The sequence below is a fragment of the Seriola aureovittata genome, chromosome 3 (assembly GCF_021018895.1).
Source record: "Seriola aureovittata isolate HTS-2021-v1 ecotype China chromosome 3, ASM2101889v1, whole genome shotgun sequence".
In the NCBI taxonomy this organism is placed as follows: Eukaryota; Metazoa; Chordata; class Actinopteri; order Carangiformes; family Carangidae; genus Seriola; species Seriola aureovittata.
This window is the reverse complement of record NC_079366.1, coordinates 21,315,560-21,329,763: the sequence shown is the minus strand read 5'-3', so window position 1 is coordinate 21,329,763 and position 14,204 is coordinate 21,315,560. Positions and strand designations below refer to the sequence as shown.

General features: G+C 39.5%; 1 protein-coding gene and 1 long non-coding RNA gene across 7 annotated transcripts in view; one reads left to right on the top strand and one right to left on the bottom strand.

Annotated features, from left to right (window-relative positions):
- Nucleotides 1-9: 9 nt before the first annotated feature.
- Nucleotides 10-14,204, top strand: part of fam13a (family with sequence similarity 13 member A) — a 53,044-nt gene continuing 38,849 nt past the window's right edge. For 2 of the 6 annotated variants that reach the window (XM_056372409.1, XM_056372412.1), the window contains exons 1-5: nucleotides 14-337; nucleotides 4,857-5,052; nucleotides 7,678-7,887; nucleotides 9,714-9,891; nucleotides 12,541-12,688. In XM_056372409.1, coding sequence (XP_056228384.1) covers nucleotides 311-337; nucleotides 4,857-5,052; nucleotides 7,678-7,887; nucleotides 9,714-9,891; nucleotides 12,541-12,688 — 759 coding nt within the window. In that variant the 5' untranslated portion in view covers nucleotides 14-310. Of the gene's footprint in view, nucleotides 338-4,856; nucleotides 5,053-7,677; nucleotides 7,888-9,713; nucleotides 9,892-12,540; nucleotides 12,689-14,204 lie in introns of all 6 variants that reach the window. The other 4 variants (XM_056372414.1, XM_056372408.1, XM_056372410.1 and 1 more) reach the window with 4 other exon arrangements.
- LOC130166700 (uncharacterized) lies at nucleotides 363-7,172 on the bottom strand. Its single transcript, XR_008827194.1, has 3 exons — nucleotides 6,907-7,172; nucleotides 4,715-4,850; nucleotides 363-690 (listed from the first exon to the last, which is right to left on the bottom strand). It is a non-coding gene; the product is annotated as an uncharacterized LOC130166700 (long non-coding RNA).

Sequence of the window (14,204 nt, the reverse complement as noted above, 5' to 3'; positions counted from 1 at the left end):
CAGCCTAGGAGGAGAGAGGGGAATAAAGAGGGAGGAAGAGAAAGAGACAAGCACTAATCTGTGCTCATGGGTCGGACAGTATATACTCTGCCGGTAGTGACAGCACTTCTTTACACTCTCTTCCAGCGTGGATTATCTGTGTTGTGTTTTTGGATTATTTGGATGGAATATTTTAAGGTGAAAGGGATTCCCACCACTGGGGAAAATCCAAAAGTGTGTCCTGGCACAGAGTGAGGAGAAGAGGAGGAGGGAGGACAGCAGCAAATTTTCCCCTCATCTTTGCCTCCGCAGGCGTTTCTTCTGTGGGAGAATGGGGGCAGGAGCTCTGACCATCTGTGTGAGTAGAAGCTACAAAGCCTGAGTTGGTTCAAAGACTTCCCATTCAACCTGTGATTAAGGGCTCAAGAATGCATAACGGGTCTGTTTTATTTAGTGCCAGTCTGTACACTCTTTTGTGACAGTGTGGTGTTGGATGTTCTGGTGGACACTGGATGGCTTGTAAAAAGTTCAAGGAAGAACAAATCTCTTCTCCCTGCAGTGTAACTAACTCCCCCTCACTACATTAAAGTAACTTTTCTCAAAAAATACTCGCCTCCTGGCGTCAAGATGAATACTTTTCCTTGCAGTGTTAACAGAAAGCAGCTTTCTTGCCAGCAAGTATCCGCTTTTTACTCCCACATCCTTGTACAGCTGCACAAGAGAAAAAGCAGGGACAAAAAACACAGTGTGAGCTTCACGTCTCCTGTCTGTACCTGTCATTTTTTCCAAGCAATGATCCAGCGGCACAATGAGGTCACTTTCCACAAAAATGGAAACAGTGCCTTTATAAGGATTAAAGTCTGATGTTCGTATACAGTTTTAAAACTCCATGTGTTTGGGAGGATAGTTTCTTTGGGCTGAACAGCTGTTGCTTCTTGTGCCTGTGGTGCTTTTGCTACCAGTTGCTTTACTGGCCACCCACAGAGAGAGAGAGAGGACGAGAGAGGCAGGGGAGGAGGGCTGGGGGGGGGGGGTTGGGAAAAGAGGGCACATGTTTGGGCTTGCTAGCCCCTTCATGAGGAAGTCAAAGACACAGGTTAAACGCAAAACACACTTGTTCACCCACTTCAGCTATCCAAAATGTTCAAGAAAAGTATCTCAACCTGACACTTGGAAACACGCTTAATACTGAGACGCTTTTCTCAAGGAGAGAGAGGAAACTTCCAGCAGTCATTAGCTCACAGAGTCTCTCGGCAGTCCCTTGACAATAGGTTTCTTTCTCACTGTCAGAAGTTGTAGTGTGAAAGCATTTTAAGAATGGGGGAGGGGAAGGGGTGAGGATTATTGGGCTAATCACAGCAGACTGTCCTTGTAAACAATAGAGGCAAATGGATACCCCTTGTATGTGTTTTCCTTTATTCATGGCTGCTTTACTTCACACAGGCTCTATTTTTGTGTGTGTGGCAGCTGCTTCAATGTGAAAAGGCCAACTTCATGAAAACCTTGAAATTGACAGCAAGCATTGATTTTTCAATTGCAATTCACATACTTGCAGAGTATAAGTTGTTGCATTAACTTCTCAGGTGACCAAATAAAGAAAAAGAAACCCTTGACAGTCAAGGCAGCCCTTTATTATTCCATCTGTCATGTTAAATCACTGTGCCAGTCACCCAGGAATCATTTACATGTATTTTTTAGGGTTTTCTAGAAGCCTCATGGTCTGCTGCCTTACCCATAGCATTGTCTAATTTTATGAGTTTTTCCTATATTGTGTTGTGGATGTTCTCTGGATTATCGATGTAGTTATTGTCATCTTTAGAATTAATGCCTTCCATTGCTATTGCATGTTTATCATTGCATTGTGTCGTCTTTTGTCATTTTTAAGACTATTCTTATATAAGGCTTAAGGCTATTTTTTATGCAGTCTATTAATTATCAGTAAGAATTACCCCTTTACTTGTATGAAGTGCCTTTTGTTGTTCTTGAATATAGTGTTGAGGCCATTTGGGGTTTGTTGACAACATCACCTTTAAATCATTTTGGGTATATTATTGGTATTTTAAAACAAGTGATGACCAAGTATTTACTTGTGATGGACAGACTCACAGCAAGAGGTCAAATTTGTCTGGAAACCATGTTTAAAATCCCATATCATACATGTGGTTGGTCTATGAACAGGGAATATGTAGTATCCCCTCAGGTCCCACTTTTGGATCACTGTCACAATCCTTAGACTTGTTTTTTAATGGTGAATGTACTGTAGGTCTGCATGTGCTCACAGTAACATCCATCAATGATAGCTGTCTGTTTAAGTGTAGAGCTCAATACCAAGGCTGTGTGTGTGTGTGTGTGTGTGTGTGTGCGTGTGTGTGTGTGTGTGTGTGTGTGTGTGTGTGTGTGTGTGTGTGTGTGTGTGTGTGTGTGTGCGTGCGTGCATGCGTGCGTGCATGATAGTAAAGACAGATCTAGGAGACATCTGTTCAGTAAGGCCTATCAAAGTCACCCCAAGCTCAGACCGGCTTAACTCTTTAACACCTGTAGCAGTAGTAATACTATTGGAGCCAGTTTGCAGCCAAGAAAAGTTGCCCATTGCTACTTAAACTGTGCTGTGACCTATTAACATTATTACCAATAATAGACTGTTGTGTGTGTACAATGTACAAAAAAAAGTGTACGATCAGGTAATTTAAAGGAAAATACTGACCAATAAAAATGCCATTAACTTTTGAAAAGCTGTATTATCAACCCTCCTCATCATAAGACTTAAAATATAGACACCTTTATCTTTGTGTATCTTTCTTTTTTAATTTCTACTATCCAAGCCTTTTATTCATACTGACTGCTTACAGCTCCTCACACCTGAGGACCTGTCCACTCTATTACATTTAAATTCATCAATGTTGTTTACCCCATTAAGTGTTGCTGCTCCTCAGGCAGCCATCAAGGCATGAAGCAGTCAGAGTCAATATTTAAGTGATCCTAATTACATTGATCTAATTACATTTCATCCACACCAGGAAGGTGCAAATGGCATATTTTTATGCACCTGTCAGAGAGGAGTAGATGACTGAGCAGCATTGACGCGTATATCCATGCCTGTAAAAGCTCCTCAGATGTTCATTTGAGTGTGGATGCATGTTGTATTAGAGCATCTGCCATGGTAAAGATTTTGTCTCCTTAGCCATCTTAGCGCCATCTGGGAGGTGGGTTTTTAATTAGCTGATCTGAGTGTGGCACATGCTTGTACCCATTCTGTCTACACAATTGGCCACATAGGGAATATATATCAGTCACAACTCTTCTTCTTCACCACCCACTTCTACCTTCCTAATACAGTGAACCAACTGTGTCACTGTGGACCTTATTGTGACCAGATCATAGTCAGGGCCTCTCATTTCACTGTGTGGGTCAGTTCACTCATTTGAAGTGGTGAACTCTGGAACGACAAGATGTCACATGGTGCAGTTGTAGCTATGGTAACAAGAGTAAAACTTGCTCTGAGTCTGTGGTGCACTAAAGTACAGGAAGTCTTTTCTTCCTGCACCCTGTGTCCGAATGCTGCTTCGGGTTTGCGTGTTTTCTCTCTTGCTCCTGGCACTAACTAAACAAAGACAGAAATGTCTCATGCTGTAGGTAAATGCACAAATCAATAATTTACCATCTTCTGTCGAATGTTGCCTCATTGAATGGGGATGATGTCTCTGTACACTCAGAGAAAGACAGTAACCACGTGTTGTACAGTCTGTGTATCTACAGGTAGGGACAACATGTGGCACTGTTTGCCTTAAGAGTAGTTATCAGATAAGATGTACTTAACAGCTAGTGAATTAACATATTCAATTTGTGTTTAGACTGGTCGTGCCTGCTGAGAGGAATGAGCTCAGCCTGGAAAATAGAGCACAACACTAGTAGAGGCACATTTACTCATCTGCTGTACTTCCTGTTTTCTTATACTTTAAATTTGAACTCCACTAGATTTAAGAGGGAAATACTGTACTTTTAATTCCACAACATGTAATGTACTATAGTTATCTAATTACTTTGCAGTCGGGCTGCATCTAACAATTTAAATAAATTATTAATCTGCTGATTATTTTGACCAATTGATCTACATCAAACTACTGAGCAGTTGTTAAAATTAGTTCCACCTTAACCTGCTGCCACATTAAATCACTACATAACACTCACAGATGTGTACCTTTACTTCATGTACAATATGCACAATACACACACACACACACACACACACACACACACACACACTTCACTAGATTAAAAGACATTTCTGTTGCAGGAGCCAGCTCTTGCATGCTTTCCTCTCATACATAAGCTCCATACACTGCTGAAAGGCACAGTGTTTAGTCAGAGAGCTCTCCAGTAAAAACTTTTTATCGTCCAACCTTTCATGTCCAAATTTAGGCATTTAGACTGATTATTCTTCCAGCTCTCAGCACACACTCCTTTCTTATATGTTTTCCTTACAACTCATTCAAATTGTTAGTAACAGCTGGCCATTTCCTCCCCTGAACATGTATTTGTTTGTCTTCCTGTTCGTATGTATGTCTGTTTGTGCAGGTGTGCGTGTCACTCTGGCAATTCCTTTAACCAAAGGTGTTGCATGGTAACCTGATATTTGTTGTAGCAACACATGCACGTCCAGCCCACCCCTTTCTCTTCCTCTCATCTCTCCTCACACACATAGAGACAACCCAACCAGCATCACCTCCCCACACACCTGTTAGCCTATGGAGCAGAGTGAGCCTCCCTCCTCCAGGACAGGTGTCTCAGTGGTGTCTAACCTGATGCCGGATCCAGCGCTGCCCTCTGTGCCCATAGTGTCAGTGGCTGACTGCTGCTCTCTGCTCTTCTTCCTGCAGCACAACAAGACAGCGGTGCAGGTTAAAGAAGACATGAAGAAGATTGTCCAGATACCTTTACTGAGACCCAGGACAGTGGCTGCGAAGCACACCAAGCTGTTTGGAGTGTCCCTGTTGGAGTTGCGGGAGAAGGGCCTGGTGGAGGATGGTGTGCCTCTGGTGGTGCGGAGGATGGTGGAGCATCTCCGCAAGCATGGTGAGGAAAAACAAACTTAGAGTCCCATTCTGAACTTCTCTTTTATTTAGTGTAGGCTTTGATTTAAAAAATAAAATAAGGTAGCCTTGTTATAGCAGTTCAAGAGGTAGTGATGGTTTCTTCCAAACAATATTATATATTATAAATTTAAAATTTTTTAAACCAGATCAAATCCCATTTTTACACAGTAACATAATAGGAGTTCAACTGATGTATCATGTGGCTTATTGTTTTATCACATTAATTTGGTAAATTAAGAGTTTTAATTATATAATATTTAAAGGCATCTGTTTTATTTTGTGCAAGAAAAAATAAGAAATTCCCAGAAAGGCACAATTAAAGGCCATACACTGGTTTGGTTTTGCAAACACTAAATCTGCACTTCAACACACTGGTATGACCTATTTTATTATTTTCTGCAGTTCTTCTGTTTAATCACTAGATGTCAGTCCCAGAAAGTGGAACTTGTTCCTTGTGGCTACTGAGACTTTGGGCCCTTCTCAGTTTAGTATTATTTTTGACATTATGAGTAGTGCACTGCATTAAGACTATAATAAGGGTGACTCATGTCTGTAAGACTAACCATCTCTATCTTGGTGTTTCAGTGTGCATACATCTTACTATTTACACTACACAAACTATCCTCTAACAATTTGAGATGGACATTGGCTGGAATAACAAATTACCTCTCAGAGAAAAGTGAAAATGGTGCATGCAGATTTTGGATTTTATTTTGAGACCTCCATCTTTGAGGTGTCTGCCTTCACCACAGTACCATGGAGGTGAATGTCAGGCAGGGCCCTCCTTTATTTTTGTCTAAATAATTTAATCAATTGCAGATAAACTAAAAATTTGTTCCACTGAAGCAGAATATCAGTTATGACAGGTCCTTCATCCTCCATCTGGTGGCCCTGTTCTTAAAGATGGACTGTCGCGAAATCTAATTTTAAAACTTAAATTGTTTTAGTTTATATTGAACTAATTTGTTGTAAGGTTGTGTTTTATCGGACTGCTTTTTTTCAGAGACCTATAAAACACTGGAGATCTGTAGTACTTTTCCATCAGAACTGTAAGGCTGCAACCAGATTTCACCAGGGATGGTGAAATGATTTTAAAAGATTAGATTAAAAGATGTTGCTTTAAATAATCCACAAGATACAATGTTAGTTGATTAATCGGGACTATTTCCTTGGTGGAAAGTAGTTCCAGACGTCCTCACAGAGTTAGTTAATTGCTCAGCAGTTAGTTTTTAAAATAACGGACATCTTTAAACGGACAAAGACAATCCGGAAACATGTATAATGAAACAAAATCTAAAAACTTAAAGGTAATGATAGCATAATAGTTAAATGAGAAGCTATTCGTGTTGTTTTAATTATGGTGAACCGACCTATTGAAAGCACGTTCCGTAAAAAAATATGTATCTCGAGCAGCGTGTAAAGTTGCTGCCGTGGAAACCTACAATAACAAACCTAGAAGGGAACTAGCTACTATTTTAACTGACACCTGAGTCACATACACATATTTCAAGATTAACTACCACTGTGCCAAAGGTAAGGCTACATCATAATGTTTAGTACATCTTCCCATATCCAACGTTTCTAAAGTTTCTACAAGTGATTAACGTTTGCACTCCCGCACTAGCTTCACGAGGCTGTACGTTAACTAACTGCTTCAGGTAACCTCGTTTAATGTTAGAAAAAGTTTTAACTATTAGAATGGCTTCTGTTCATATTGTCGTTTGTGTAACGTGTTAACGCGATGTTCAAACTGAAGAAAGGCAAAACGGGATATTGCGAAATGTAAAAATAAAACGATTGTGGCTAACATTAGCTACATCATTTAACTACTTACCAGGACCAGGAGAAACGTCTTCTACACATCACTTCAAATTAAATGCCATCGTTACATCACACTGGGGCTAAAAATGCTCACTTTGTCCTGAAGACTAATAAGAATAAAAGCCATGTGATTGTTAAAATCATGATAACGGATTAGCTTAGTCGATTGACGAAAAATTAATCTGCAACTATTTTGACAATTATTTTGATAATCGACCGTCACTTCCATCACTTGATAAGACAAAAAGGCCAACTATTGTATGGTTTCAGGTTTTCAAATGTGAGGATTTGCCACCTTTCTTTGACATAAGTGATAGTAATTTTTGGACAATATTTTATCATTTTACAGACTAAATCAATCAATCAATAAAAAACAATCTTAGTTGCACTCCCTATAGGATTTGGCTTTGGAGTAAAGGTCTCTGGGTCACCAAAAATGTAGGATCCATCTTAACATGGACTAAAAGGAAAATCCAGACTTGTTATTATTGCTACAGGAAACGTCAAGTTTCAAATCATCATCTGTAGACAATAAATATCCACATCATATTTAATGGAAATCTTGCCTGCCTCCTGTCTGCTATCAAGAACCAACCAAACCTTAGATTTAGAATAAAATTACTTTGCAGCCTCCATCAAAAACATCATGGTTGATAGTCACACTTTTAAGGGCCCAGCCTAATTGCGTTCCAAATAACATCTCTTATTGAATAATTGATAGTCTGAATCTTAATCCCAAATGAGTTAACTGTAACTGAAAAGTGATTCTCTGACTTTCCTCCAGCCCTGCAACAGGAGGGTCTGTTCAGAGTGAATGGGAATGTCCGGGCTGTGGAGACCTTGAAACAGCGGCTGGAGGGTGGCGAGGAGGTGGACCTTCTCTCTGAATCTGAGACATGTACGGTGGCCAGTTTGCTTAAACGGTATCTGAGGGACCTACCAGAGGGTCTGGTAGGCTCAGCAGTCCAACAGGCACTGATACAGCACTACCAAGGTAGGAGAAAATTTCTGCTTGTTTGCTTATATAATATATATATATATATATATATATATTTTTTTTTTTTTTTAATTTATTTATTTTTTTCTACCAGCTCAAGTAGACCAGTTTTAGATGTTTGCAAACATCATGTGATATCTATCCCGAACATTTTCCCAAATCCACAATGTGATATTTCATACCCTGACAAGCATAGTGAATATCTGGGTCATGACTGTGATTGGACGATAAGCAAAGCTATCTTTGGGTGGTGAAATTTACTGTTAGCACTGCAATCATCTGCACCAGGCACTGCATATAAAGGCACTGCTGAGTTAAGTGTGTGTGAGTGGGAGAGAGAGAGAGAGTCTGTGATGAGAAGAATGATGGACCTCATATTTCTGTCAATAATCTTGGAGGTCATAAAGGGTAAAGTGAATCATTTGGCAGGTGAAGTGTCTGAGCTCACTCTCTGCTCTCCTCCATCACAGGGTTTAATCTGTTTAATGGAGGAGGAATGTACATTTTGGCTGCAGTGTTCATTTTGCCCTGATAGACTACTTCGGTATCAGCCTATTTTTCAGGGCCTGTTGCCAAAGGCTGCATTAGAAAACCCCTCCTTGGTGCAGGACCTGGCCATAGCTACTGAATAAAATGATTTTTGTAATCTTTGTAAATGGCTTTGGCCTCCCTGCCAGTATTAAAAACAGTTTATGATAGATGGATGGATTGTAATGTGCAAACTGATTGGTAGCATACACACTGACAGACAGTTCAGATAAAGAAAATACTCATTGATCAAGTATATTTGTACATGTCAAGGTCAAGATATACTTTATTTGTCTCCATTATGAATCAAATAAGTGATAAAGTATGCTGTCCTGCCTCATGTCATGAGGGTTGAAAAATTTGGAATGATTTACATTTTTTTAAGGAAACGCTAACACTGGCTGTGAAGGGCTATGCTTAGGTCATATTATGCATTGATTCATTTATTAGTTGGTGGACAGATATTATTCAGTGATGATATTTTGGAATCAATTATTCATTTTCAGTAATATATCCAGTAAAAATCCCCCTCCAAATTTTTTTTTTCATTTTTTCACCCTTCAAAGTGCATTTGTCTGATGTACCAACCTGTAAGAACTTGATCAACTTAAAGAAACAAAAAAACCATTCATACACATGCACATATGTACACGCACAATCTGAAGTTTACTCAGGGGCAACAATAGCAGCTGTGAATGCTGTTGCCATTATTATAAGCCATGATTCCCCTTCTCCCGCTCTACATATTCAGACAGACGCGCACACATACCTGCGTACGTGCTCACACTCACGTAGATGTACGCTCTCAATGTTTGCGTCACTCAGTCATTCAGGATATCCGTTTATCCAACTCTGACCCAATTATGTATCCTGAGTAATAGCATCAACATATTTTAGGTTCTTTGCTCTAATGCTCATGTATTACTAGTCACCACAACTCAAGATTAGATATCACAGAGAGCAGGCGGATGGAGCGATCACTGCTTGCTGGAGACTGGCTGTAAAACTATTTACTAAACTTAGGATTTGAACATTATTGACTATAAGTCTATTTATGTTTTGCATATTGTGAAAAGCTCCAAAGGAAATCCAGTCGGTCATGTCACTAATCACTGGCCATTTGTTCGAGTGTGAATAGATTTGAGCAGAATGCCAGTGTTGAGAAAGGGCTGGTTCAAGCACTGTAGCATGTATTCACTTTTGTCCAAAAGTTGGATTCCCAGAAGTTTCAGTTTTTCTGAGTGAATACTATCCCAGCTTTTGACCTGTCCTGACATCTTGCTCTGTGTCTGTAGAGTGTGGTGAAGATGGCTCTTGGTTAGATGTGAGAGATCTGCTCCAGCAACTTCCAGATGTCCACCACAGCCTCCTCCGCTACCTCTGCCACTTCCTCACCCTTGTGGAGTGCAACCACAATGACAACCGCATGACTGCCCTCAACCTCGCCACTGTGTTTGGACCCAGTGTCTTCCAGTGAGTTTAAGCTTTTTTTGAGGGTACATGTGGTCAAGCATTCAAAATAAATACCGGTGGACCAATGTCACCATCACTGCAGCTTTCTCTTTTTGCTTTCTATCCATCATATACAGTAGTGTGCAAAAGCTTTAGGTATTTTAGATGTTTCAGCTGTAATCCATCACACAATACCTCCAGGGAGGTGTCTGATTGGCCCCAAATTTATTCTGCAGCATGACAACAACCCCAAACATACAATCAGAGTCTTTAACAACTATCTTCAGCCTGAATCCACAGAAGAATCGAGACCAGTTCTCCAAGGTGATTGGAACAACCTACTTGCCAAGTACCTTGAAAAACATATGTACCAAGGAGAACGGGTACAGTTTTAAAGGCAAAGGGTGTTAAAAGGGTGGACAAATACTGATCTGGTGATATTTTTGAGAGCATCCTCACTTTACTTTTAGTGTTAAAGCCTTTGAACAGTACTGTATAACCAAACAATGAAACTTCAATGAAACTTAAAGTACTTACATGTATTGAAGCTTTAATGCCTTTCACCCTGGATTAATCTTTTTATTTTTTTGGCCTCCTGGGGTCCATTGCAAAAAGCTGTAAACAGAATGCTGCCACCTTTTTATAGTGACTTGATGAACTCAAGTCCAACATTCAGTCTCCTTTGATATTTTGGTCTCTACTAATTCTGAGGGAAGTATCTGGATCTTAAGCTGCTGAATGCTCCACTGGGTTCAATTAGCTAGCTGCTAATTTGTCTGTCCTTCATTTGGTGCTGAGTAGGCAGTGTAGCACTTTTTCCGCTGAAAACAGCTGCCTGCTGCGGCTGGAAATGAGGTTGATGGAAGTGAACAGTCAATAGTGGTTATAGTAAAAACATTGTATTGTTATTTTAAAATGGCAAAGGTGTACCAGTCAAAGTGTACCTGTATCATTATCACACAATCCAAATTCCATTTACTGGGTTAAGATTCAATAAATACATCAGTCTGACATTGGTCTTAATGATTCACACTCAACAGCATAGGCTGACTAAACTCAACTTTTTGTATTTATTACATTTTTCAGTCTTTCATACAGGCCTGCTTTAGTGTCTTCATATCCTTGAAAAAAATAACTGACATTCCTGAAGTTTGGTGTCATCATCTCTGCAGACTATTTGTTGCAGTCTTTAAATAACAAGAGACAGAAAGAAAAATAGTCAGACAGACAGTCGGGATAATGGATGTTGAGAAATTGAATCATCCTCTCACTATTTCTGTTTTTTGAGTCAGATGTTAAACACTGGTTCCATATGCCAGAGCAGAAGGATGGGTAGAATGGTTCAGTACATATAGAGTAAAATAATGAACCCCAAGTCAAGTTGTCAAGTCAAATTTGGTCCATAACTAAAGACTGGGGAAAAAGTGTTTACTTAAAAGGACTACAAGTTTTGGTCTGTGTTTCAAAATGGAAAGAATTTTTTTAAATTTTTAATATTGGAGAACCGATTAAGTACATAAATAAAAAAAAAATGGTAAATGTATAGTTCAAAATACAAAGGAATCTGAAAGTACTAATATAAGCTGTAATGCTGTACTTTGTTTCTGTCAAAATGTTTGGCCAGCAGATGGTGCTGTAGCTCATTTAGAGAAGCTAAAATCACAATATTTTTACAGTGCACAATGGCTGCACCTGATATTCCTGAAATCCAGGGCTTGCTCATAAATCTCCCACTAACAAGCTTCTTTATATTTTGTCAGACACCTGAAGTCTGAATACTGGTTTCCTCTGTGGGTCAAACATGAATCAAAAAAAATTTGGTCTGCAAAACGTTCTGAAATCTGATGTTTTATTCTGTCATTATATAAATCAAAGGTCACACTCCACAAATACAAATTGAGTCTAGTGAACAATTTTGAAGTAAATGTCATATGAGATATAGAAAACAGTCCGACCTTAATGTATTTCTGAATATTACTCTGATGTTCATAAATAAATGATGCAGTCATTGGCTTCATACGCCTCCCTGCAGCTGCTCAGCTAAGTAACTCTGTTCTCACTAGTATTTTTATAATGGGCTTACTGGGCAGTGCGTTACAATTCATACCCTTACAGTTCCCATCATACAGCTGCACTGTTCTTCCAGACTGGTCACTCCAGACTGGTGACTGGTGAAGTAATAACCCTTTATTACTGGAGATGCCCACCATCTCAAGCTCGGGAACCCTGCATAGAAAATAGATCAAGTCTGACTAGAGAAAATGGAGAAGAAGAAACTGCACTGGATACTGTTTCATATGTACAAACTGTTCTCTTCATCACAGCCTGTGTGTTAATGTTATATAATTAGGCCTGCAGTGAGGCCTACAGCCAAGTGTATACCTCACACAGCTGTTCAGTAACAACTCAGTAGAATCAGACACTGTACTTACAGGGGCAGCTGAATTCTGCTGTGTTAATCAGGTCAGCTAACTGATGACTAAGTTTCAATTTCTGTGTCACTCTTGAACCAAAATCACTATTTTAGTATGTTTTTATTCAACACAGCAGATCAGTAAAATTACAACCAGAAAGTCATTCATTAACAAATTCTCAACTTAATTTCTACTCTGATAAAATCTCATTTTGTTTGCTTTTATTTTTGTTTTGTCTCTTCTCTCTGTTTTCCAGCGTGGCTCCTGGTTTTGAAGCAATGAAGGACCAAAATATCTGCAACAAGATCATGGTCAAGCTCATCCAGAACTACAGCAATATATTTGAGACAGACAAAGAAAAAGAAGGAAGGACAGAGGAAATATCAACCCTTATCATTGTCAAGGTGTTGTATACTCGTTGAAACAGCAGCTGCTGATGTTTATATAGAATAGATCTGTGCTGGTGGTCAGAACAATGTGGTGCAGCTGGTAACTAATTGGCAACTAATTGTGAGTCACATGTTTTGCCCATGCACTTTAAAAAGTGTGAATTCCTCTGCCCTCACCCTCTGCCCATCCACTTGGAGGAGGTTGGTATTTTATAAATAAATATAGGATAATATGATGTCAAGCTAAACTGGATTTATGTATTGATCTTATATCACAGCCTCACAGGAAGGACTCCTCCACAGGTGGCTGTTTTGAGTCTCCGGTTGTTGATTTATATTTGCTGCTTCGATGGCTGATGTCATTATTGATCAGCTGGTTTGTCTGGTCTGCTGGTTTTCCTGGCAGCTTCTTGTTACATGAAGAAAGAACAAACCAAGCACAACACACCAAACCATCAAAGTAATTTAAGTCATATGATGTCATATTCAGTCTACAGTTCTTAAAATACAAAATAGAGTCTATAATTGGAATTAGTCATAAACTCCCCTCAAAAAATTCCTGTTGAAGAATCAAAACTGTGTGTTTTATGCCATGAGAGTGCAAACAGAGACATGATCACTATCTCTCTTAGCATGACATATTTAATATCTTTAAAGACTTTTGACTTGTTTTTGTTCAAAATGCAATAAGAAAAGTATAGCATAAAATTACAATAAACTGAAGTTGGTTCCAGTTAAGTTAAAAAAGTGAAATGAGAAGAATGTTTACTGCTGCAACAGCTGCAATAAACAACAGACTTTTGCATCACAAGCAGAATGGCAAAACCTTGTCTGAATGTCCACTTTTGGAAAGACATCCCTCACCACAGTCTATAGACAACACCTTGATTGTTGATTGATGAGTGTGTTATTGGTGTGAAAGGGGACATTGGCCATGTGATGCCACAGTGATGGGACCAGGCCATGATCAAGGTATTTAGCTCCCTGTGGGTTTGACCTCTCACCTCTCACGGGATACATCGCCTACCAAACATAGTTCCCATGTGACACCATGCTTACCATGCCAAAAAGCACTGCTGAAGATGTTGATCATTTAAGAAATTAAGTGATTGCATGCAACCTGAAATCCAAAGGTCCAGATTTCTCGTAGCAATAAAATAAAATCTGGAAACACTTTGTAGTAGATGTAGATGAGTGTAATTATTTTGTAATAACATTTCCAGTCACAAATATCGGTGCGGTGTTGTGAATGCCTGTAAGGGCACTGCCACATGAGATCCCGCTGACCCATGGGAAACCCCTCAGTCAGATAAGATCCTCTTACACACAAACATGCACACATACACAAAAACACTTACACGTATGTGCATGCACACACAGTCTGTGGAGGCCCCTCGCCTCCTGACCTTCCTCTTAATGCCTTTGAACGCAACACATGTGATCACTGGTGTTGCCTTTACCTCCAGCCATAAAACCCTGACAAGCAGAGGGTGTACATGAAAGTGTTTATCTGAGTGTATGTGTTTGAGGA